The following is a 26,630-nucleotide window of genomic DNA, read 5'->3' as shown; positions in this document are numbered from 1 at the left end:
ATAAAAAGCAATATTACATACATGGGAAATTTGACTTTACGCATATGAATCATTGGCGTAACTGTGTATATTTAACAACTATTTTTGGGGGTTTTAAAAAGTTAAATATTATACTTATAGGCATACGTTTATTTATAGTAACTACAAATTATAATAAGTGACAATAACCACTAATATATATAATATATATAGTATATATCAATAATAATACCTCTTATTTAAATATTTCGTTTGATCGTTTCTATACCTAAAACTATCTTACGCATTACTATACTGGTTCGTGGCGTTCGTTCTGGTATAGATTGTTTAATTTAATATACAGTCTTGTGGAATTCAAATGAGTTGATAACTATTTATTACTGACAAAATTAATACCTTTATCCAGCAATCAACTCTGTGGATTTCCTTTGTCATAGGCGTTATTATAGGATTTAATAGTTACAGGGAATAGAGTCTTAAAAAAACAAAGTTAAAAATAAGCCATGTGGGTAAAGCCAAAAAAATTTTTTTTCATTAAAGGATTTGGATTTTAAACTGGTGCCGGGGTCGTCCTGTTGCACAAGTTAAATTCTACCACGGCTGTGAGTACACATACGTATGTACATAGAAACATTAATTATATATATATATATGTAATTTACTTAAACAACATTATTGATGATTGCAAATCGTTATATCGGGTCACAAGTCAGTTTTCTGTGTAAACTAAAGTACCTACAATAATTTCGAGATAAAATTAACGATAAAATAATAATTGTGCAGTGCGTAAACGAATAATAATTAATCGTGTTACTTTGTTGTTTTCAGAGCTGCCACTGCGGCTTTAGTAGAGAAACAGAGCAGCGAAATGTTGGAACTGATAAACGAGAAGCGCAGCGAGTACATGATGGCCGAATCGCTGTATTTGGACGACTCGACGATACCAGACGAGACCGCCGAGGCGCTCAACGACAACGTACAACCGTACCCGGGCAAAGCGCCGCTGCCGCCGTCGCCGCACGGCGTGGCCCAAGCAAAGTTTCAGCTGTACTCGGACCCGTTGGAGTTTGCGCACATCGACCAAATTGCCATATCGGTAAGATATAATTATGTTTATCGAAGGTGCTTGTGCCGTTTGCCGCGAAATATTTTAGTAATAGCCGACGATAGTGTGTGCTACAAAATCGCATCTAAAATTAATTTTAATTTTAACAAGACAATAAATAGGCATATTATAGAACAGAAGGATAAAAAAATATCAAGCAGAATAGTAAATATTGGCTATTGCAGGTTATTTACTTTTTACACCATCGAAGAACTGTACGCTACCTTTTGTTGTACAAACGATAAACATGGTATTTAATGATTTAATCACAGCTATTGCTATAGATTCAACTAATTTTTTAATAATTTTAGGGTGTTCATAAACGTATAGTCTATAGGTAGTAATATACTGTAGATACTATGTAAAATACATACTATATATTTATGGTACTACGATATTTAGTGATTTGTTCGAAACGTATGCCATACAACAATATCAAATGAATTACATTTTTAAATAGTATTACACAGGTCAATAAACGCAACTGTAAGAATGATGCAGTAATAAAACCCAAATGATTTGTAAAACTCAAAAAAAGAAACTATAGTATACATATCATATACCCGTAACGTTATGTATTAAAGTCACCAATACATTTTTAACAGTTAAATCTTTTTTTTTCATAATAGGTACTATATAGTTTTATTGTAAATCCAACAGTAAGCAATTGAAAAATTAATGACAACAAAGTAATAATACCTATTTAATAGATGACGGGTTATCTTAGTAACTTTTTTCATTTTTGAACTTGTTTATAAAAAAGTTTACTCGGTGAGTTGATTAAAAGAGGTATATAATCTAAAAATTATTCAACATAGAAAACAAATGACAAAGCACTGTTTTAGACTTTGATGATCCTTTTCAAATTGTGATTTCCGTTATTAAAACCGTTTTTATTTTCGATTCGTTCTGGTAGTTTTCAATGACAAGAAAACATACAATAACGTATAGCATTACATTCTAAGCTTCTTGAAAAATATTAAAACGAATATATTTGACAGCAGTTTTGATGTATTTATACATTTTATTTTATCCACTAGGTACAACGATTTATGAACATTGTTATATATTAAAACGATTATCTGCTGGGTGCCGCCATAACTAACTGTTAATCCCTGTGTATAATATTAACAATAATATCATTATTTATAACATATTTAATAAATAAAAATAGTAATAAACTATACAGCTACAAATCCATTCAAATTTTGTATAATACATAGAAAATAAATCTAATAAACTATAATAAAATAAAAAAATATAAAATGTTTATTACATAGAAATACAATTTTTGATTTTCAATTAAATGAATAATTAATATTTATATTGAATTATAGCTGATGTATTTTCACAGGTGGCGCAAGAAGACCAAAAAACTTTTACAGATTTAGTAAGGATGTTGGTGGGAAAATGCGGTTCGGATATAGAAAAAGCTAGGTAATGTGTATGTATATATATAATATATATAAAGGTACCTATTGACTAAATAGAAATGATAATAATTTTATTGTTGTACCCAATAACTATATATTATATTATATTTACTCAATATTTTTAAATATAGTGATATATTTGGGTAATATTATTTACTGCATTTAATTTATTTCATTAAAAGACTAATATATATTTAATTTGTACTATTTGTAAAAAAATAATAATAATTACATTCTATATTTGTATTCCAATTCATTTTTTACTGTTTAAACTTTAAATTAAATATAAAATAATATTTTACAATTTATGTCATAACTTTTGTTATCCAGGACAATTTTCCGATGGATTACTGTCAAAAACTTGAATACAATGAATTTTGATGACAATCTGAGGGGTGACACACCAATGGGTTTACTGAGAGGCATTAAACACGGAACGGAAAGTTACCATGTATTATTCAAACGATTATGCAGGTACCGTTACAAAACAAGCACATTGGTTTTTATGCTTTACACGTATATATTAAGTTTATTAGTGTTATAAATTATTAAACGTTTAATTTACTATCGAATACCATCTAAATCATTTTAGGTTGTTTTATTTTAACATTCAATACTTAACGTTTACTCATTATTGTTTTAATTCAGATGTAATTGATATTTTTTTATGACGTATAACGTATCTATATTATGTTTTAATTTTTTACTTTAAATTATTTAAATACCTATTTATAATAATCAGCTTTCGTTTATATAATTTAAAATCGTGTACATATTTAAAATTCATTCAAAATTGAATGCACAGTTATGCCGGTTTACACTGCGTCGTTATCAAAGGATACTCCAAGTCGGCCGGCTACCAGCCAGGTGTTCATTTCGAAGACAGTCGATTCCGAAACTCGTGGAACGCCGTCTACGTTGCCGGAGCATGGCGGTTTGTGCAATGCAATTGGGGTGCACGGCATCTAGTCAACGCCAAAGAAGTACCCAAAGTTGGGGCAAAAGGAAAATCTGACAGTCTCAGGTTGGATACAAATTTTTATATTTTATATAATAGAATGGCTTTTTACGTTTAAATACAATTAATGTTATTCATAAGGCATTACAATTTACAATAGTAATATAATATATGTTAATACCTATACTTAATAAGTAAATAATAATAAATATTAATTTTCATAGTAATAAATTAACTTCCTAAGTCTTGAATCAAAAAATTATTTTAAAGACAGTAAATAATACCTGCTTTCAATTCTGTAAATTAACTATTGAGCATATAATATATTTATTACGAAAATTATGTTAGCGCGTACGTTATAAATTAATAATTATATTCAATGTATTTTAAAATACCTAATTGAGTAGCTACTTACTTATCATTATTGTTTCGTTATCAATGATCATTATTATTATTCTTGAATTAATATTTCAAACGTTTTATTTAATTTATTATTATATTTATTATTTATTTAAATTTCACAGTGTGTTTTCTTACGATGTTTGTTTAAAAAAAAATGAAATTTCTATTTTAGGATACATATTTTTATTTAATTTTATCGATTATATATAATATAATAATATATATTCATAATTTATATTTAATATTTATACTCTATTTGGCAGATATGAATATGACGACCATTACTTCCTAACAGACCCACGAGAGTTTATCTATGAGTTTTTCCCACTGCAACCCGAATGGCAGTTACTTAAAAATCCTATTACTCAACGAGATTTTGAGGATTTACCATTCGTCAGGTCTCTGTTCTTTAGATACGGCCTTTACTTCCCAGACTCAAACACAAAAGCTGTCATGTACACGGATGCAACAGGTGATATATTACGACTTGATTAATTTTATGACAGGTAGTTTTTATATTATTTATAAATGTATAGTTATTCAAAAACACAGTAATTGATGTAGGTGATTAAAATATATTTATATTATTTAGCATTTCAAACCTCAAAATTTAGAGTATATGTATACAGTATAGGTATTATATAGAATACATTATATTAAGTCATATAAATATATAACACACTTATTACAATCCATACATAATATGTATAATTGTATAAAGTACATAATATATATTATATATTGTCTTCATAAGTTAACCAATTACAACATTGAAGATAAAATAACCTCATTTTCAACTTGCAAGTCGATTAATTAGAACAACTGGAAATATATAATATTATAGTAATGTTAAAATTTATGAAGAAAAAATTCCCAACATAAATTTAATGATAAATGATTATCTATAGCCATGCTAGTTTAGTATTTCATCTATAAAATATAATATTAATGATAAAATAATACTTATACCTATACCTATATTATTAAAATTATGCAAATCGATGTCGTTTCGCAACACGCTACACTAAATCCTGTCGAATGTCACGGAATTATAGTAAGACTTTCGTCAATCTAACGATTTCTACAATAAAAAGCGTAGCAAATCGGCTAAGTATGTATAAGTATATAAGATCACCAAAAGTGGATCTCTTTATCGACAGCATTTATACCGTCGATACAGTATTTTTTGTGTGACATAGATTTGTTATATTTTATTGATTTATATACCAAAAATGAAAAAGGCAATAACATCAATTTATGTACCAAATAAACTGGCGCGTATAATACTTGTATATTTGGTTCTTTTCAAATATTGTTGTTATATTTTCAATACAACCCACGTGAGGATGCAACTTGAAATTAATTCGTTTTTGTGACCGTCATTGGGTGGACCATAAATTAAAATACAAAATACTCATATATTTTTTTAGTGTTATGATAAAAGAGATAAAAAAAATCTAATGGTGTTAAATATAAAATTTATATAGGTAGTAATTTTTTATGGGCCCCTAACGTCAAACACATAATATATGGTAATATATACATTTATGTACAGTATTATACGTATTAATAATAATATCATACATATCATTTATTTCCTCAAAAAATTTCCGAAGTCAATTAGTGTCGAGATAATTATTTTGGCGAGTCAAGTTCTAATAACCAAGTAAAGTAATAATCATATTCTATCCGGTGCAACAATTTTGTAATGATCGCACGGACTTCTTTCAGCTTATGCGATATTGCGATGTCCTTAATTACCTATAACCACGTTACATTTGCCTTCGTGCAAAACTAGGTGTGCGTGAAGATATTTAAAACATTCGCTAGAGGCGCACCTAAAATTCATAAATTTACAATTCCAGGAGCCGCTACAGTGAGAATAGCAATACCAACCAACATGCAATCCAACCTGATATTCCACTACAATTTGAAATTCTATGAAAGCGAAGGGGACACGTATGATGGAGTGAGCTTGAAGCGTTTCGTCATGCAGGTAAAACATAAAACGTTTTGTTTATAATATTATATAAAGATATAAACCTATTTAAATACAGTGATTATGTTCATTTATTATATATCAGATATCCATATAGAGTGATCAGATATTCTGTAAGGATAAATAGGGTCGTCCTGATTTTAAGAAAAAAATGATCTGATATTAATTAAAAGCCAATTAAAATGTCATATTTTTTGAAAATGCCCCACATAATTTGTTCTAATCTAGAATTACTATGAAATTAAAATAATGAAAAATTATATAATTTGATGATGTTTATATTAGTTGACTAGTTAACAAACATTATTTCTTGAGAAAACACTACCTAGTCATTTTTTAAAAATCATGAGTTTTCAAATAAGCATAATTTTTTTTTTTTTTTTTGGTTCATAACTAATTGTAAATAATATATTTTTAAATAGAAAATTCATTATGAATTTTTTGAAAATCTGATTGAGCCATTTATTATAATTTTTAATCACTACCTATAATAGTCACAACGCAATGGATGAGAATTTCTATACAAAGAATATTATATAATTATATGTGATTGTATATTCTACTCGTTCCTTTAAATATACAATATTTGTAACACGGTGTTAGTGATGTTACTGTATGATCAATGATCATTATTACATGTTTATTATATTATAATATATACGTTTGTGTGGTTCAAGTCTGTCCTGGGCAATATTGTGTCATTCCGTGTTCACGCGCCCAACAGCGGAGCGTTTTTGTTGGATATATTCGCCAATTCGGTGACGCCCAAGGAGTATTTAACTGGAGAGCCGATGAAATTTAAGAGCGTGTGCAAATTCAAAATAATTTGTGAAGAACTGCAAACCGTCATGGTGCCGTTACCGGACTGCGCTAGCGGTGAATGGGGTCCTACAAAAGCCACTCGTCTCTTTGGACTCATACCCATATCACACCAGGTATATAACGCGCGTACATACCTATATGCATGATTTTAATGATTGTTTGGTAGGTTTACATTATTTTGTAGGTTTCAATACTTATTGCGCTACAGTTTAATAGGTTTTTCAATTTGAACAAATGAATACTACAATATTACTGAAATATTACTGAAATATACTGAAATATATTTATCCTGAATTCCCTAATTAGAAGCATAATATTTTCATTAAACATTGAATATGTATAAATATAATTGATGAAATACATATACATTTTTTTTTTTTATTTATCATTAACATATAGTTTTTATAAGCGATGTGAAAATTTTAATTCATAACCAATTACAGATAATCTATCCTTTAAATTTTTTATTAATAAAAACTATTTATCCAATATCCAATATAAATGCATCAACATTTTTAAAAAAGTAATCTGTTTCCAATTATGAAATTTAAAAACAATATGTATAATGTATATGTTATGCACTTATGCATATTGTATAATATAAATGATTTTATTTTAATATATAAAATACCTAGAAATTCACTAAAATTTGATTTTATGATAATTAATTAAAAAATCTATAAGCCTATATACTAGAATTCGTGATGTAGACATGTAGTGTAGTTTCTTTAAAATATATTTATCAAATACAGAGTAATTTTTCAAACATGCTCACCTCTTCTCCCCCTTTTTTAATTATTAATTAATTAAAATCCTAATATTTAGAATTTTTAAAAATATCTATCAAATTTTGAAACAAGTATAGGTGCTTAGTTTTTTTTAGCGTATTAAAAAGTTGTACATATACTACTAATTACTATACTACACACACACACACACACACAAAATCACTATATATCAGTAAAAATGCAATTATTTATATTATAATCTTATCGTTTTCTGTGCGCAGGACCCATTAGTGTTCGCTGGCCGGGAGTTGGAAATACAGTTCCGAATGTCGAAGCCGCTAACGGATTTCATGGCCACGTTGCACAAAAACGGCGTGGAAGAGAAACGGCTGTCTAAATATATATCGCACACAATTGTGGACGATTTCATCACATTCCTGATCGGATTTCCAGAAGAGGGCCAATACGGTCTGGACGTGTACACGCGAGAAATATCGTCGCACAAGTCAGACGAGAACGGTCATCACAACCATCACCAGCACCAACACCGACTTGCCAACGGCAATGGCATCCACGGCGAAAAACACCTGCTCACCCATTGCTGCAAATATTTGATAAACAGTTCAAAACGAAATTAATATTACATTGATAAAAATGTTTATAATTTATCATCGTTTCTATACATAAGTATTTATGAACAATGCATTCCAGTACAATATTGTTGTAGGTATACATATATAATGTCTAGACACTTATACATGGTACAGTTTGATTTACATGACTGTATAATATGTAATACGTATATATATATATATACGCAAATATAGGGTACAAAAAATATTTCACGAATTTTAAAATAATATTTTTTTTTTTTTTTGTAAATCGTTATGTCCATTACATATTTATATTATTTACGCCGTGTATATATTTTTAACGCTAGACAAGAAAAAATAACGTAACATGATAATTAATGAGATTCTAGCTAACTAACTATAACATATTAATGTTAAATACTGAAAATATATATATTAATTATACATAATTATTTTTACTGTATAATAATAATAGTTTTAATACAAATAAGTACCATATAAACTGTGTAAGGATTTTTTATTTTTTCTATTTAATGTATAACACATCTGAGAAAATGTATGGCTCAAATTGACCTATTCACCTACCGTCAAGCGTAAAAGAAATTTTAGTGGGTGTTGAAAAACTAAACAAGTCCACATAAACTTTAAAAAGTGAAAATTTTATAAATTTTTAATTACAAAATGGTTTTGCAAATTTTCTTGAATTTGACGAATTTTGTCTAAATTTAACGTTAAATGCTTTTAAAAAATCTGTATGAAAACTTGTAAGGCACTTTATATTAAATTTTCAAGGTTTTTGTGACAGGTAAAAAATATTTTTAATAATATTATAAAGAAAAAAAAACTAAAACAAATTTCAAATTTCTATAAATTGCTCCAAGGGATTGAATTTTTTAAAAATTATGCCATTTATAGGAAATGAAATATAAACATTTGATAAAAATTTCAAATAACTATGGTTATTGGTTTTGAATTATTTTTGAGTTGATTATATTCATCGCACCAATCAGAATTTAAAATTATTTACAAGTTATAATGCAACAAAGGTTAGTAGTACGGAAGTTTACCAATTGCACTCTATACATTTTAAGACTGGTAGACCAATTATTCTCAAGAAATTTTACAATACCTAAGGAAAACTTATTAATTAGTTTTAATATTATATAATAAATTAATATACTAATCGATTTTCTTGTGTGTATAAATACATAAAATAATATAAATAAGTAAATAAAATTTTTTCTTCGTATTTAACAAGTTATGCTTTTTGACCGTCAACTATTCAAAATTAAAGTTATACCAATTACATTAATTTAATTCATATTTAAACTTTTTTACAATAATAATAACACAATGGTTTTAAAAATTCTTTTCTAGTAATTTCAATATTTGTCATTAATAAAGGTGATTATTAATTATTTTGTTAAATATGCTCGATTTGAAATATCTTGTTGTGCACTATACACTGCAATATACGTGCTAGTTTGTGTTTCGATGATTACTTTAACAAAAAAAAAATAAAAAAAAATTTGAATGGAAAGAATAAAAGTTTGAAGAAAATGAAGTGTGAAAAACTTCATAGGTACGCATTAGTTCTACGTTCAGAACTTATAAATTTAGATATCTATACAGTATCGGAGCCTGGAGATATCAGATAATGTAGAATTAGATGAAATTTAGTTTTCAACGATAGTCAGTGAATTTGGTAAGGTTTGAAGTAATTAGTTGAATTGTAATTATTTCTTCAGCAAACACATCTACCACTTCATCGTGTTCCGAAGTCGTGTAATCGAGAATTTAATCAAATACACCGTAATATAAATTTAACTAAATAAAAACTATAATAATACTATGCAATATATTATAATACGATCATGCGCCTTACCTGATTTGCAGTAGTGTATATGTTATGCTTGTCAAAAAAAGTAAGGCAACACGAATAAAAGTACCAAACTCTTTACACAGTTGAGTCCAAATAAAAAAATCACAGTGGTTACATTTTTTAAATGATCAAGTCCAGTTATCGTTTGCAAAATTTGGTGTTGAGAGGTGTTGCTCGAGTGATTAGTGCACATGCACTGACGAAAGAAATGACATAGTTAATCTAGCCAGAGAGGCTGGCAGCACCATCAAAGGCTTCTGCGTTTCCACGGAATACCAGCCCTACTATTATATAGCAGTACACAAGAAAGTCACACGTCTTATGTCTCATTGCCATCCACACGTGTCAATTTTTATGCGATCTTTATAATGCGTCCCTTTCATCAGTGATGAAAGAATTATATTGGAATTAACCATTATTTGCGTGCGACAACTTGACCGTTATTTAGCTATATACAATGATATTTCAGCATATCATTACAGTTTAGACTGTTTGAAGTTTATAACTTTGAATATTCCTCAAGCTCAACCAAGCTTGTGTGTTAAATGAAATAAACATCCTACTAGAAGTATTAAAGGCCAAATTTTTTCAGCTGCAAAATGTATATCTAGCCTAATTGTTCGAAATTGGCAATGACTATTTTGAGTTAAAATCAAGTTTGAACGTTGCACATATTTTACTAGTCGAAACTCGAAATACATATTCGTATGTACTTGATAACTTGTTTGACAATAAAAAAAAATATAGTGCCCATTTTTTAAACTATGTATTGTAAAAAGTTAATACAAATATGTAATGATGTGCTCTAAGCAATCATAGTTAAATATTTATATAATAAAATTATGACCTTTAACTATAAGTATTTTATCAATATGACAAATATCAAATATTTAATAACCTTTAGCTATAAGTCATCTATTAAGATAATAATGTAAAACAATAAAATGACCTATAGTCAGACAAAACACACACACAAGACACACGATATAAGAGGGCCGGTCACCAACGGTCAAGGCGGAGTGCTCTTCCGGTCTTTTTGTATAAATGATCATAAGCGAGTGTAAAAGACTACGCAGATCAGATATACAAAAAGACGTGTTAGTGTTAAAATAAATTTTATATTTATGTTAAAGTTAAATCTATTAAATAGTGTTAAAGAAAAACTATAATAAAGATAATAAGTGTATTTAAGTGAAAAAAGTCTTACATTTATTCAACGTGCACTGGTCACCTTATTCCACATTCAGAAAGAAATCATTGCCAAGAGAAGAAAGGTAATGTAATGATTTTATGATTGATCTAAAGGTGTATAATCAATAACCTCTGATAAATATTACCCCTTCATATACAACCTCCTTTTTAAATCATTACAAATATTTAGAACAAAATTCAAAAGTTACATCGACAATTATTTTGTCACAATTATAAAAAAAGTTTTAATTTGTTTTTGTATAAAAACTCAAAAACATATTAAATTCAAAAATTGTCGTTTAAAATAATAAATTCTCATCCTTGTATACATTTGTATCTAAATTACGTATTTAATACTGTATACACGTTGTCACATTATTGTTTGGTGATGGTGACTGTTAGTAATGTTTTTCTACGAGTACGATCAATGCTTCGTCGTATGAAATGTACCTACATCGTTTTATGTAAAATGTAACGTACTTGATTGCATTTGATTGCGAATTAATTTTTATTGTAGTGTTGTAACTTGTTCTGTTGCTTTTATTTTTAATGAATTAATAACAACTTGCAGTCTGTTAATATTTATATTTGCTTTATGCCTTTATGGTTATGACTTATGATTTAAGTTTGATTTTAAAAGCACCGTTTCACTCTCATCAGATAATAAATTCGAAGGATACGGTTTAACTGTTAACCTCCTTGTTAATTCTATTTTTAATTTAGTAGGTACATTTTTGAAACTTGAAATCTTTGAGAAGTAATAATGGTTAACCTTTTTCACTAAGAACTTGCTTAAAACAATCTATATTATAACGTCAAACAACTCAAACTAATATTAAACAATAAGATATAAAGTATCGGCTATCCTCAATGTATTATACTAATTAATGGTATAGTATATTGCGTGAAAAAAAAACAACTTGCAGGCTGATAAATATCTGACGATAATGAAAATTTGTTTTCATCTATCACTCAAATTCATACTTGCGTGATCAAATGTGCGTAATAATAATATTTCATAAGATTCTTCATATACCTACTCTGCCCTGCTAAGCAAAAGTGCCGTAAAACTCAATTTCTTATTTTTGAGAAAAATGAATGTTTGTTTTTTTAATTTTATTATAACTTTATTATTTGTTATCCCAATTAATTTAGTATAATTTACATATTCACCTTTATAGTTTTTTTTGACGAGGAATGCAATGAAATAATAAAATAAAACTTTTATCCATATGTTACATGAATAAAAGTTATTTTGATGTTATTACTTAGAGCCATAAGCCGTAAATATACCACTATTTACTAAATAAAAACGCCGTAAGTCAATTTTACGGCATTATTGCTTAATAATTATAATTGTCTATAGATATAATTACTTGAACTAATGGCCGTAAATAATTTTATATTTATAATGATAGATATAAGTATTGATAATGACATAATATTACATAAAATATAATAATTTTTAGTTATTGAAATAATTTTTCATATCAAATAGCATTTAAAAAAATTGTCAAAATTAAAATTACTAGCTTAGTTTAAATTATATTAACATATTTCTATTTTATATTAAAGTTTAAAAATGTACATTTTTAACTATGAACTGGTATATTTTCCCAAAACTGTTTCCTATTTTGTGGAATGACTTGTTTCAAATTGTTGAGAATGTCGTTTTTTTTTTCTACAGGAATTCCACAAGGTCCTTTTAATGGTTCAGGTCTAGCCATTCCGGACATTTTCATTACTTTTTTTTTTAAAAAATCTAGTTCTGAATATTCTTCTTCAAAATTACATTTTGTGTACAGAATAAATTTATCTCTGACAGCTTTTATAGACACGACATCTTTTAGTAAGACACGGTTTGTTGATTTACTTATTTTTTGTTGTGATTTATAATCTATCCATAAATAAAAATCAAAGTAATTCATAATTTTCAAATCTACTCTCGATTTATTTGCAGCTCCCACAGCTTTAACAAAATCTTCAAAGTCGTAAGTTTTTTTTTGGTGCTTAAGAGATTGTTCAACTTGATGATAAATAACAAATAATAATCAGAACAAAATAAAATTATTATCTTTACGTATTCCATACAACAAAATAATAAACTTTCCAAATAATAATGTAGATAACAATTTAGAAACTATTAATATATTATAATATAATAATGTAGATAACAATTTAGAAACTATTAATATATACAATGCCGTTACTTCAGAAAAAAAATTGAATTGCTAAGCAATAACGCCGCAACTTGGGGTAGAACATAGAAATATTAAGCAAAAATGCCGTATCTATCAAAATATTTACGGCGTTTATGCTTAGTAAATGTATGATACGGCGTTCTTACTTAGTAGTTCTAATTTTCTTCGTTACTTACGGCGTTTCTAAATAACGTTTTATGTGTTTGTAGCCTATTTAATGTGATTTTGGGGGTATTTTTTCTACAGAGAATGTGTAAAATGTGTTTACCGATCAGATGCCGTATCTATCTAATTTTTTTTTTTTTTCGAGTTACGGCACTTTTGCTTAGCAGGGCAGTACTGATATAAAATAAATTATAATCAGTCACTTAAACCAGGAATCTAGTGGTTCTCAATCTTTTTAGGACCGCGACCCAAATTATTTACCAAAAATCTATCGTGACCCCCATAATTTTAAATTTACAGAATCAAAAAAGTAATTTCAAAAGACAAATTTTTTTATTACTTATTTATTACTTTATAATAATAATAATAATTGTAATAAATAATAATATACTTATATTAATAATAATTTTAATAATATACTTATAATAATAATATAATACTCCTTCTTGTGACCCCCCCCCCCCAAAAAAAAAAAAAAATTGACTCGCGACCCACAGTTTGAAAAACGCTGCAGTAATCAATTATTTATCAATAAGTAAGTTTTTAATATATTATTTCATTTATTTGATCAATAATCAGTGACCATCCAATGATGTTTTAGGTTTCCTATTTTTGTACTGAAAACGAGAAAAATTAGACTTATTAGTCATATCGATTATTCTATAAGTTGAATAATACATAATTTACAAATATCATATGTTTGTCAAATGATTTAAACAACAAATTTAATATACAATAAAAATGCACTTAAATAACTATTATTTAATGTTAAGATTTAACAATAATAAAGCTATTATATAGCTAATAAGTAGGTACTTTGACATTGTCAACACCAACTATAAATTTTTTACCTATTGTACAAACCTAACTTTTACTTACCTACCTTATATAAACGAAGGAAAACAATAACAGTCATATTCCATAATAATTAGCATAAAACTAGTATACGAAGTCTTGGTTCGTTCAGTTCAATCTTGGGTCCAAATGAGGTGATACGATGATCGCTGTCTCCCGTATTTATTAATTTAATAACCGATGTAGGTAATAAATTATTCTCGCATCATATATATCTTGCTGTTAAAATTAATTTATAGTTAATAGCTATCATTATACCAACGCATTACGCCGACTATCCGTACTATCTAAATTCAATCGCCAATCGAGCTAGGGAATATTGTATTTTTAGTTTGTACTGTACATGCGAGGATTCTATTTTTAAAATACGTAAGTTAAATTCATATGAACATTAGCTTATTAAATATTAATACGGAATTTTGGACTGAATTAATGATTACACATTAACTATATTATTTAGGTCTTAGGATTTACCAAGCCTAGTCGTTCCTATTTTAAAATCTGAACGAAGCGATGAATGTATTGATTAGGTATACAATGAAATGTGTTTTTTTCTATTATTTATGCGTGAGACTGTAATTTAAAATATATAATACAAAAAAAAAAAATATACTTAAATTTCAACTTCAATATATTTTTACTAAGAAAGTGAATCTAGTGTTACATGAAGGGAGAGGTACGTGTATAATAAAGATTCAGGCATAATAGCACGATTTTTATGAGCATTATATAAGTTTCAATAAAAAAAAAAATTTAATTGGTGTGGGGGAACTAAACTGCATTTATACCATAATATTTGTTACATTTTAATTCTGAAATGCTCTAGAAAAATAAGTATTTAAAATTTAATAAATAACAATAGTTCTTTTTATTTGTTAAGTTGATGAAATTAAATGCTAATATTAATATAATAGCTTAAAACTTAATTTGAACTGTATATTGGATAAACGAAAAAAAAGACGCGCAAAATTTATGATGGGCCAACGAAGATTTATAAAAATCGCTCTATGGCGTCCTAGTTTCCTAGTACACGATTCATCGTTGCGTTTAAAACGCACTTACACAATTATGAGTTTTGTGTCATGATGGTCGATTACTGCTTTGCATTTTTGTTATTACGGAATATATTATTTAGGTTAGGTTAGTAGGTAATTGGTAAGTCTTGATTCAACCACAATTTGGTTTTAAAAAATATAGAAAAAAGAGATATTGTCGCATTTGTTCTTAAGTTCCTTACGCATTAGGTAACGTTGGAATCCGATGTTTTGTATATTATTATGTATAACTTATTTTTTTATTCTTATAAATTTGTTTTTTTTTTTTTTAGTCGAAATCGCAATGGCAGCGTCCAACTTAAAACTCGTCCCTGAAATCTCGGGACAGGAATGTTCCAGTTCCGAAATCACGGACCGCGATTCGAGAATTGTCAAACAACTCGAGTTCTATTTCGGCGACACCAATTTGCCGTACGACAAGTTCTTGCAGGCTCGGATCAAGCTTGACAACGGTTGGGTGCCGATCAGAGTGTTGCTGACGTTCAAAATGTTAAAGTCCATCACCAGAAGCTCGGATGTGATCGCGTTAGCCGTCAAGAACGTTGCAGACAGTATCGTGGAAGTCGACGAAACAGACAAAAAGATCAGACGTAAACCTAAAATCGTCGCGCCCGTCCCTAAACGCAGTTTGTACAAGGAAATCGTCGAACGGACAATTTATTGCAGTGGTTTTCCGAGGACAGCCACCATGGACGAAATTTTGGAATTTGCCGAGACCTTTGGCGACAACGTCATTATGAAAACGACTCCTTTGAGATTTAAGTCCAAAGCGTTTAAGGGTTCCCTTTATTTTACGTTCATCTCTAAAAAAGAGGCTGAAAAGTTTTTAGATAGAGTATCTGTCGAATACAATGGTGTTGAAATAAAGCGTATGTGGGAGAGTGATTTTTTAGGAAATTACATAGCCCATAGCCCATTTAATTACGAGTAATATTTTTTATGTTTCAGTATCCACCAAACGCACAACATGTTATGTATATTGCATTATTAGAAAGGTTAATTAACTATGTTTATTTGTTACTATAATTCAATTTTTTTTAAACACTTATTTAATTAATGTTCACATTAACAAGAAAAACAGCCATAGACTATCAGTTATTTTAGTTTCATTATTTTTTATCCTATGTTATTAATTGTTATTATATTATGTAGTTATAAATATCTGATAACTATAAGTATAGCTAGATACAAATTTCATTAATACTATAATAACTATATACCTGTATCATATAAATATAAAATAATGTTTACAAATATAAATAATTATTAACAAATGTAAAATTATGTTTTTTTATTAAAATTTTTATGAATGAGTACTTTTTTCAAGAATGTTTTTAAAATTTATAAAGTTTATAACATAAACTCGTTTATTGTGAGTTATAGTAAAAATGCATACATTTTGAGTTGTTCATTGAATCATAATATACTTGTCAAACTAGTGTTAAACTTAAATTATATAAAGAACATTGTCTATATTCATTATTGTTTCATTTTAAAATGTTGGTGAAGTTTAGTTTTTTTATTGTATATTTGCATGTATTTGTTATAAATAGACTAATTTAAAAGGTATAAATAATAATTTAATAGCTCAATAATAATATTATATTATAATAGTTTGTAAATAGATTATAACAATACTTTCAAATGATTTAATGAACTTTTTTCAGTATTCAATATGTCTTATCTAACCAATTTCAAATTACAATACATAATTAATTGAAGAAAATTATAAAAAGATAAGTTGAAAATGTACTTGCAAATAGTTTATTTGGTTGAAATATTAGCTTATAAAATAACAGTAGAATATTAGAAACATATTAAATTAAAATATAATTATTTGGTGACTGTAATAGCATGTTCTTTAGTAAAGTGTTTAGCTTTGGATTCAAATGTCTCTTTATCGTTCTTAAATTCTTTTGCCTAAAAAATTAAAACACAAATAAAAGTTTATATCATAAAATAGACTTTGCAATGAAACAATGTATTTAATGTACATACAATATCCAGTACAAGTGGATCATTAGGATTTGGACAGTTCATTAGATTGCATATAGCAACCAATACACCTTCTATGTTTATCAATGGTTTCCATGCACCAGATGGAGGCATTTTCAAAATGTCCAAACAGATTCTGCCACTGCTGTCTATGTTTGGATGATAAACAGGTGTAATGAATGTCACTCTAGGAGGTTCAAATGGATATCTATTGTCACATCATTTAGTAAAAATGAATAAGTAAACAACATTTAGATATGATATTAACTAATAATTTCAAATTTACTTCACTGGCAATTCTATCTGCAATTTGAAAATTCCATTTTCATATGGAGAATCTTTAGGTCCATGAAGTTCTAAAACAGTTAAATATAATTTTTTTAATTCAACTTAACTGTAATTTTAGTTACATAATTAAATTATTTTAACCAGCTTCTAAAACGGATGTAGATCCTTCTTTTACGTTCACCTTCATTCCAAATGGAGGTTTGTTAAGTAATTGGCCAAGTTCTTTTTTCAAACGTGGCGTATTTAATAAACTAAAATAAAAAAAAAAAAGTAGTATACGATAAGAAATTTGACATCAACCTAAAAAAATTTCTTTTTTTTTTTTAATATTTTAGCAAAGTAAAACATTTTAAATACATATAACATAACCCGACTGGCACTATTATTCGTTTTTTATTTTTTGATAAGATATAAATTGACAATTGCAGTTTAATTTTAGTTTTAAAAAAATATGATTCATAGAACCAGTGTCAGATAAGTATGGTATTGGATTATAGAATTTTTAATGTTTAAATACAGTCTAAGTCAGAGGTTCTCAACCTTTTTTGACTCACGGCACCCTTAATCATTTTCTACAAATCCAGAGGCACCCTATATTATACTATATTATAGGGTTAGATTTAGTAATCTATAGGGCCTATAAACTACTTCAGTTTTATTCAGCAGTGCATAAGTATAAACAAAAGTAGAAAGACATAGTATATAGTAATATTTGTATATAGTATATACAAATATTTTATTTTATTTTATTATTATTTTCATAAAATCGTTTTTTTCTTAAAAAATATATTTCAAATAATTTCGCGGAACCCTAAATAAAGTTTGCGGCACCCTGGTTGGGAATCTATGGTCTAAGCTACTGTACGGTTTAATAATTTCATTCAATATTTTCTTATGTTTTGTCTAATTTAACATCATAAAAGAATTTAAATAATAACCAAACACGCATAAACAGCCCTAGATTTTTTTTGGTAGCTCACCGACTCAATCAGAACTTGTATAGAACTACCTATTTTAACTGTAATAATTAATTTTAAATATTACAAATAATTATATTTTCTAATTATTTCTATACTACATAGCAATAACTGATAAATGGGATCTAAGAGACAAAGAGATTATTAATCGTTCAATGCACTTCTTAATTATTCAGTTTTAGTTGTAATTTTTAAAATAACTATTTTAATCGATCTTAGAGGATAATAAATAAGATGGTTCTCTATTATTTCTATTCTATAAAAATTTATTTTTTTTTTTTTTTTTGATCTTGTCTACATAATGCTTAATTATACATTTTATACATTAAACAATATACTTTAAAAACAACAAAATTAAGTTATATACAGACATAAAAACTAGTTATGGTTATATAATATCTATAAATTCTTACTTCATATTTGAATGACAAACTTCGACCGTTACGACTAACAAAATTCAAATCACAAAAATGAGTAGGTAATCGATAATAATACTAACATCAAATAATAAATATCTTTGTCACTTATAAGTTAATAATTTATTTAGCGATAAAGCCACAAAATACAGAATAGATAAAGTGTCTCTGAAGACTGAAAGTAATGTATCTTGCGTGATTATTAATTAACTGTGCCGTAGACATACTATAATTATTCACAAACAGTCATATTAATAATTCTATTTTCATATGAAATCATAATATTATTATTGTCTGTGGTTTGTTATCTAAAACTTTGTTTTTTTTAATATTGTTAACACTTATCAGTTATCAGTTTAATATTTTCTACTTTTGATTGTATAAATATTAACTATTAAGTATTAAGTATAAAATTATATGAAGAAAAGTCTCTTTTTATATGTATGGACTATGGAGTTATAGTTGATTATAGTTGAAGAACGAATATCTGAATCATGTGAATCGATAACATTAATTAAAAAATTACAGTATTTTCTAGATTCAAGTCAACAAAAGAAGATAAATACATCAACTAAAGAAAATAAATCTATTGAGACCAAATTAAATATGGTTGACAAATGTATTTGTAATGAAGTTCATACTAATGATTAGGGTACACATATTATATCAATTAATATAGAAACAAATAAAAGTACATCAGAAGAATTATTAAAAATTCCACTGTTGATTGAAATAATTTATAATGTTTTTAAAACAAAAAGAATTGTCACATTTTATAACAAAACTGCTATAATTAATTATGAAAGAAATTCAGGTTTATTTTCTTCACCTTGTTCATCTTCGGGATACATTTAATAGATAATAAAATAAGGACATCATTTTTCAAAATTGAAGATAAAGAATCTCCAATATTTCAAATTGATAAATAATTGTGTAATACTCCAGTAAAAAAACAAACCAAAAATAAATATTGAGTCAATACCACAATTTAGTCCAAAAAATATTCATACTGTAATTACTGTGTATGTATCAATATTATAAATATTTATGATAATTTTAATTTATGTTTAAAATCGATACCAAATTTGAACAAATAATTTGTGACAACTTTAAAAAAATCTCATGTTTAAAAAAATAGATAATAAAAACTAAAATTACAGGTAGTGATGATATGTTCTTAATATTATTCCTTTAAATTTAAACTTGTATAGTTAATATATTATACAACTTTTATGCATAATACTTAAAGACTTTATTTTATAGTATTTAGACAAAATATCAAAAAGTTCCAGAAGCAACATCACTTGATTTTATGCTTAGATTCTCTAAAGAAGATGTAATAAAGGATGGATCAGTTGTTATTGATACTGGTGAATTAATTGATACATTTTTGAATTACCAAAGTTTGTCAGAAAAAAATACTGATACTATAAATAAATACTTTGTAGTTCAAAAAAAAACTTATAATATATTAGAAGGAATTTTAGATCCTTCTACTCTTGAAAAAGCGTCTCAGTCTGATACTCTGATCAACAAATAAAAAGTATATTGGATGAGTTTCTAAATATGTTTCCTGTTAAAATCTGTAAAAAATTTACTAATAAATACATAAAAGATTTTGAAATACTTATTTTTCAATAAATATTTTATTTGAATTGTTTAAATGCATTTATAGATCTTATAAATTTAGATAACTTTTAGATACCTAACAAAACATATTTTTTATTTTATAATTACATTTTTTAAATTGTCAATAATATTAAAATTTGGGAAAACATCAATGAATATCCATGTGTTATATTAGTAGGTATTTAAAATATTTTAGAATTAAAGCAAAGATTTTTAAATAAATATTAGTTAGGTATAATAGAAAAATTATGATTTTATAGCCTTTCACAGGCATAGTCATCATGATATAAATTATTTAATATACCTATAATTAACTGTATAAAATTAAATATAAATTAATTATTAATATATTATTTTTTTATAACTATCCAGATACTATTTATAAATTTTATAACTATTTATTCAAAATGTATCATTAATGTTTGATGTAAATAAGTTTTTTTATAAATTTCAATTATAAATGTTGAAAATGCTGAAGTTGGTATAAAAGTATATGCTAATGATCATCTAGGCTCAATCAAATTGCGTTTACATAGTGTCAAGAAAAAAGGTATGTAAAAAAACTAATTTTCAATGAATGTGTTCATTCATCGATTTAACAGATTTTAAATATTTAATATAGATGTCTAACGATGTACCAATCAAATTAAAAAAGAATAATTTTAATATACAAAAATATATCGGTAACGATTAGATTATGAAGAATGCATAAAAGTTGACAATAATATTTTATTGGCACATGAAGGTAACAACAGTTTTTAAAAATTATGATTTGTTATCAAATCAATTAGTTCTATGTACTATCAAGTGTGATTCCTATAACTTTGACTCAAGTAAAATAGAACCTGGTATACTTTATACAATTGAATAAAATGAATAAATTGTTTTAATATGATTTATTTTATTTGTTTATACAATCTTTATTCATTTGCTATAATAGTGTTTAAGTAAATTCTTATAAAATTGTATTTATTAATGTTTAAAAGTTACTGTACTCTTAATTTCATAAAAATAGTAAAAACTTTAGGTATACAATTTAGTTTGTTAAGACATATTGATCAAAGTAGAATATAATATTATACCTATTAAGTTCATACTTAAATAACATAAATTTATTAAGAGTGTTAATCAAAATTTAATATCTAAATATATTTTTAAGAACTATATTTAAGTATCCGATGAATTAGTTAACAGTGAATTTTATAAGTTTAACTTCATAAAAATGTTATATTAAACTTGATGTTACTGCTATTATTAATGCTATCTTTTTTTTTATATTTTTATGAGGGCTTTGTTTTTTTTAGAAGAAGAAGATGAAAATTATTTATCCAAAGCAAACTATATGAATATTGCTCCAAAAATAACTCCTGTCTTGAAAATTCATCAAGGTATGTACAATGTGTTAGTAAAAATATTGATGAAATTATGTTAATAATTTAGTCCTTAAATTTAAATGATGATTTATAAATGTTAGGTATATATATAAATTATTATTTGTATTTTGTTTAATAAATTTGATCAGAATTATAGCTAAATGTATAAAATAGTAAAAATAATTACCACCATTTTTATCAAACTACATTTGAATTACCTGTGTTATTTCATTGAAATTTGTTTAGGTCTTAACAAATAGTTACAAACTGTGCTAGATAAAGATCATTTTACGAATAACTTATTTTTATAAGTTAATTTAATGTTATAATCAGTGTTGGGAATAAATGAATAATAATTAATCTAGATAAATATCATATAATTTCATCAATTTTGCAAGTATTCAGTGATATGATACAGGTATTAGGTAAAAAAATATATCATTTAAAACATTTTAAATATAAACATAAAATAAAATTGTTTATTCATTAGAACATATGAAAAGCCATTCTCTGATTTAACAATACAATAAAAGCTTAAATTTAAAAAATAAAAAAAGTTAACTTTTGAATATACTTCATAAGAAAATAACAAGTCGATCTCTGAGTTAATAATAAAAATAATTTACATTTAAAAAAAAAAAATAATATTTTTATTTTTAATTTCTTTTTAGCCCATAAAATTAAATTATCTAGATAGGTACGCATAGATAACTAAAATTTTATCTAGATGAAGATAAATATAAATGAGTTGAGAATTATCTAGATAAGATAAAAGATAAATCAATTCTATCTAGATAATTTATTTAGATATTTCCCAACACTGGTTATAATCATTACATTCCTAGGTAATGGGAACATAAACTAGTACAAATAAGGGATATGATTTAAATAATGTGTAAAACCTTAAAATAATAATTTAGATAAAAATGTTTTAATAGAGACAAATTTGTTTTACACAACTTAACTTATAAATAACAATACAAATACAATTACTAATAGATATTGTAATAATAGTTTTTATTTTTAGTTCTTGAAGAAAAAAAATGCATTAGAAGTTCCTGGTATAAGAAGCAAATTTGGGAAAACAAATATAATTTCTAAACAGCTTCTTACTTAGACTTTTAAATCAATTATTATTGAAGTTCCTAATCAAAATTCATTTGAAACTCAAGAAAAAATTCATATTGAGAATAATATTACCATCAGATTACCCGAATGAATGATGCGATTCTTCACAATATACTAGACGATAACCTCAAACCTCCTCCAAACAAAAATATTAGTACACTTCATAGAAGAAACACTTATGAAAGATATTTAGATTTTATTACTTCATAGCCTAAAAGTATGTTTCAAAATCAGCCTCATTCAAAACTTTTCTGTAATACCCTCATATTTGAAAAATGTTTGGAAGAATCTTTGTCTAGTCTTTTATCAATACTACAAGCTGATTGGGGACTAGTTAATGGATTTGAATAAATTGTTTGAAAAGAAAATATTAAACACAGAGGGATCCAGATATTAGAGAAATGGTGAAGACTAGAATTTTAACATCAGATGGCGATGGAAGAAAAACAACAAAAAAGAAAACTCTAAGGAAAAAAATTAAACCGGTCATTGAGCATAATAATTCTATAGTTTTGACTGAAGAAAAAAAGAAATCAAGTAATCATATAATTATTACAAATGAATTATATACTGATTAATTAAGTATTTCTGAAATTACATGTGGTGCTTTAAATGAAAATGACTTGATGGTAAAGCGCCATTCAAGAAGCAGACAAAATTTCCTATTTCATAAGAAAATTCAAATAATGTTATAGAATTATAAAGTAAACCACAAATTAAATCAAATTCTTTAAATAGGTACATTAAATGATCTAAAATCAATGAAACAATTGAGTGAATTTCCTATATCATTGAAAACTTCAAAAGCAATAACTGAATTGTATAATGATCAAGCATTAACTGTTATATTTAGTGCATTAATAAATATCAACAATAAAAAATTCTTAAAAACACAGTCAATTTATAAAAAACAGATAAGATAACTAAGCTTAACAATGAACAACTTCCTATCAAATCTGATTCCTCAAAAAACCAATGGGGTATAACCCAAATCCACCTAGGACAGACTCATTATTATATTAATGAACAGAAAAATAAAAAAAATCAATTAAATAAGTTAAGTAGGTACTCAAAAATGTTTAATGCAGATAGATCTAATGAGAATATTTCAACAAGTTATTCTAGTAATCAAAAAAAATCTCATGATATGAACAATTAAATAATTAAACTATTTGAGGATTGAGTGATGGACTTAAATAAAGTGCCTTATGGGATAGAAAGTAATGCAGTTCACAATAAACATTTTGTTTTATTGGATTCTACGCAAACTATATGTATGGATGACTTATCTAATCCAAATTTTTTTTCTAATAAAACAATAATAGTATTAATAATACTTTCTGGGTTACTATTAGACATTATGGCAAATTAGATCTTCAGATTTATAAGATATGAGCTTAAATATGAGCTTTAAAAAGTTTTTTCTGTCTGACAAATGTTACAATTCAAGATACATTTGTTAAGATGTAATAATTATATGATTAGAATCTCGATAAAAGAAAAAAAAACAATAAAATATAAAAATAATATAAATTAATATCATATTATTACTAATAATTACCATATGTTATTATAAAACAAACATATCAATGTATATTTATTTAGTAGACTGTAGTTGTATGCCAGTACATTTTGACGTTCACGAATTACTCACAGCCATTTTGAATAAGAACACAATTTCAAATTTGTATTGTGGACTTTGTATCAACATTAAGAATCTCCAGAGGAATATGAATTATGGGTTGTGTGAAGTTCTATTATGCATGTTTTCATAAATGTATGTACAATTATATTCCTATAATTATGCCCGTTTAGAAAACCTAAGTTTGTAATGATCAACTTTCTTTTAAAGAAGCAGACAAATCAAAAACCAAACGTTATAGAGTATCCTAGTTCCACTGTCAAGTAATAAACTGTGTAAAGTTTATAAATTGTTTATCATATTATAATCATATTATACGATTTAATTAGCCTTAGACTTTGAATAATCGTAGATTTCTGCTACGTGCTGTTGATTAAGACCGTAGAAGAAAATGAAAACATTGAAAAAGTGCAATTTGGAAAGCGACGACGCAGTTTTGGCAGAGGAAATATATTTTGGCTTACCGCTTACAAAAAAAACCAATAGAAACTACCCGAACGTGTAAAATACACAGCTGTAAGCTCTTTTAATGGTAAAAAAAAAACAGACGTCAATAAAAAAATATTATTCAAGTTATTGATAGTACATACTATATAGGTAAATGGTGCGCCCATGATTATTAAAAGTGGTCGACTTCTTTCGATCCTTAATATTTTCAGTCTTGGATTTATTTTATACTAAGAAAAACCTTTTAAAACAACTTAGAAACATTTAACTTATTTTATTTATATATAAATGATTTTTTGGTAATAAAACATGTTACACAGTTTTTTTAAATGATTTAATGCAAATCAATAAATAGAATTTTCTATTAATTTATTTAGTAAAATAAATTCAATATCAAGTTATTAAAAAACTTATAGTTTCTATAAAAAACTTTGCATTTTGATTTTTTTTTTTATGAAACATTTAAATTGTTGTTTATAAAAACCTAAAAATATTGATTTCTGACATTTTTTTAATAAAAAGTAATTGTTTGCCTAACGGATAACTTTTCAATATTACTTAAAAGTATAAATATGATAAAATAATTGTAGACACTCCTACGAGATAAAATACACATTACTATTATAGTACGAATTATACCTTTGAAATTGACTAAACACATTATTGTCTTTCACATGTGTTATAAATATGCATTTTGTATTAATAAAATTTATATTTTTAAAGACCTTATAATAAAAAAATAATTCCAAACGATTTTTTTTCTAATCATTTAAAAAAATAATGATTCGACTTTTTTTAAAGAAGAAAAAAATATATATTTCATTTCATAGAAAAACGTTGCAATAATTCTAAATGAAACAGTTTAAAATGTATAGAGTTAATAGGAAATTAAATTATACATTTTTCCGTAAGTACTATATATTTTTATATCAGTTTATCACGAAAATAGTCATTGAGAACATTTAATACATTTTTAATGTCATGGATAGTGAGTGACTTAATACTATATTTAAATTGCCTCTGCTACAGTCACAAACTTAAGTATGCAATTCTGTCAAGATTGAATGTCTTTTCATAATGACCATGAAGTCTTCTGAACGAATTAAACGTTGAAAATTATTAATTATATTACGTTCTTGACAGAACTTTTCAAGAAATCATATATATTCGCACATCGCTGATTATAGAGAACAAAATATATAAATATTTTTAGATTTTGTTTTGTGTGAAACGATAAATGTATTAATTTTAAAATAATGTATTTTTTGCGTTTCTATACATACAATAAGTTAGTCGAAAAAATGGTTCAATTTTTAACTTAGGCGGTGATTCTGATAGTAAATTGAATACAATTATTATTTTAAAAA

General features: G+C 25.9%; 3 protein-coding genes and 1 pseudogene across 4 annotated transcripts in view; 3 read left to right on the top strand and 1 right to left on the bottom strand.

The window, feature by feature from the left end:
* The window catches only part of LOC112603450 (hillarin), a 35,720-nt gene extending 27,451 nt beyond the window's left edge, over nucleotides 1–8,269 (top strand). The window contains exons 5-12 of the mRNA XM_025352005.1: nucleotides 808–1,075; nucleotides 2,439–2,521; nucleotides 2,848–2,991; nucleotides 3,323–3,541; nucleotides 4,141–4,349; nucleotides 5,743–5,873; nucleotides 6,554–6,811; nucleotides 7,708–8,269. Coding sequence (XP_025207790.1) covers nucleotides 808–1,075; nucleotides 2,439–2,521; nucleotides 2,848–2,991; nucleotides 3,323–3,541; nucleotides 4,141–4,349; nucleotides 5,743–5,873; nucleotides 6,554–6,811; nucleotides 7,708–8,064 — 1,669 coding nt within the window. The 3' untranslated portion in view covers nucleotides 8,065–8,269. The remainder of the gene's footprint in view (nucleotides 1–807; nucleotides 1,076–2,438; nucleotides 2,522–2,847; nucleotides 2,992–3,322; nucleotides 3,542–4,140; nucleotides 4,350–5,742; nucleotides 5,874–6,553; nucleotides 6,812–7,707) is intronic.
* A 2,540-nt stretch (nucleotides 8,270–10,809) lies between these two features.
* LOC112603468 (la protein homolog) lies at nucleotides 10,810–16,557 on the top strand. Of its 2 annotated transcripts, none has more exons than XM_025352029.1 (2): nucleotides 10,810–11,175; nucleotides 15,641–16,556. In XM_025352029.1, the coding sequence occupies exon 2, from the start codon at nucleotides 15,652–15,654 to the stop codon at nucleotides 16,297–16,299; it is 648 nt and encodes a 215-aa protein (XP_025207814.1). In that variant the 5' UTR covers nucleotides 10,810–11,175; nucleotides 15,641–15,651; the 3' UTR covers nucleotides 16,300–16,556. The 2 variants fall into 2 exon arrangements, with proteins under 2 accessions (XP_025207814.1, XP_025207815.1); XM_025352030.1 differs by lacking the exon at nucleotides 10,810–11,175 and adding an exon at nucleotides 15,208–15,557 and having other exon boundaries at nucleotides 15,641–16,557.
* A 495-nt stretch (nucleotides 16,558–17,052) lies between these two features.
* LOC112603452 (ubiquitin-conjugating enzyme E2 T-like) lies at nucleotides 17,053–19,315 on the bottom strand. The gene is made up of 5 exons (XM_025352007.1): nucleotides 19,042–19,315; nucleotides 17,793–17,902; nucleotides 17,650–17,719; nucleotides 17,367–17,571; nucleotides 17,053–17,288 (listed from the first exon to the last, which is right to left on the bottom strand). Exons 1-5 carry the CDS (start codon nucleotides 19,044–19,046, stop codon nucleotides 17,202–17,204), a joined length of 477 nt encoding a protein of 158 aa, XP_025207792.1. The 5' UTR covers nucleotides 19,047–19,315; the 3' UTR covers nucleotides 17,053–17,201.
* On the top strand, nucleotides 19,099–24,097 carry LOC112603459 (annotated as a pseudogene).
* The last annotated feature ends 2,533 nt before the right edge of the window (nucleotides 24,098–26,630 follow it).

The sequence above is a fragment of the Melanaphis sacchari genome, unplaced genomic scaffold (assembly GCF_002803265.2).
Source record: "Melanaphis sacchari strain LSU unplaced genomic scaffold, SCAv2.0 Contig108_pilon_pilon, whole genome shotgun sequence".
NCBI classification, from domain to species: domain Eukaryota; kingdom Metazoa; phylum Arthropoda; class Insecta; order Hemiptera; family Aphididae; genus Melanaphis; species Melanaphis sacchari.
The sequence above is the reverse complement of the archived record's forward strand: the minus strand, read 5'-3'. Positions and strand labels throughout refer to the sequence as shown.

Bases quoted from the DNA above. Each gene is read 5' to 3' on its own strand.
- LOC112603468 (XM_025352030.1), top strand. From the start codon at position 15,652: ATGGCAGCGTCCAACTTAAAACTCGTCCCTGAAATCTCGGGACAGGAA.
- LOC112603452 (XM_025352007.1), bottom strand. The intron at 17,720-17,792 runs GTTAAAATAATT...TAACTGTTTTAG, and splicing joins TACATCCGTTTTAGAAGCTG to AACTTCATGGACCTAAAGAT. The intron at 17,289-17,366 runs GTATGTACATTA...TTAATTTTTTAG, and splicing joins ATCCACTTGTACTGGATATT to GCAAAAGAATTTAAGAACGA.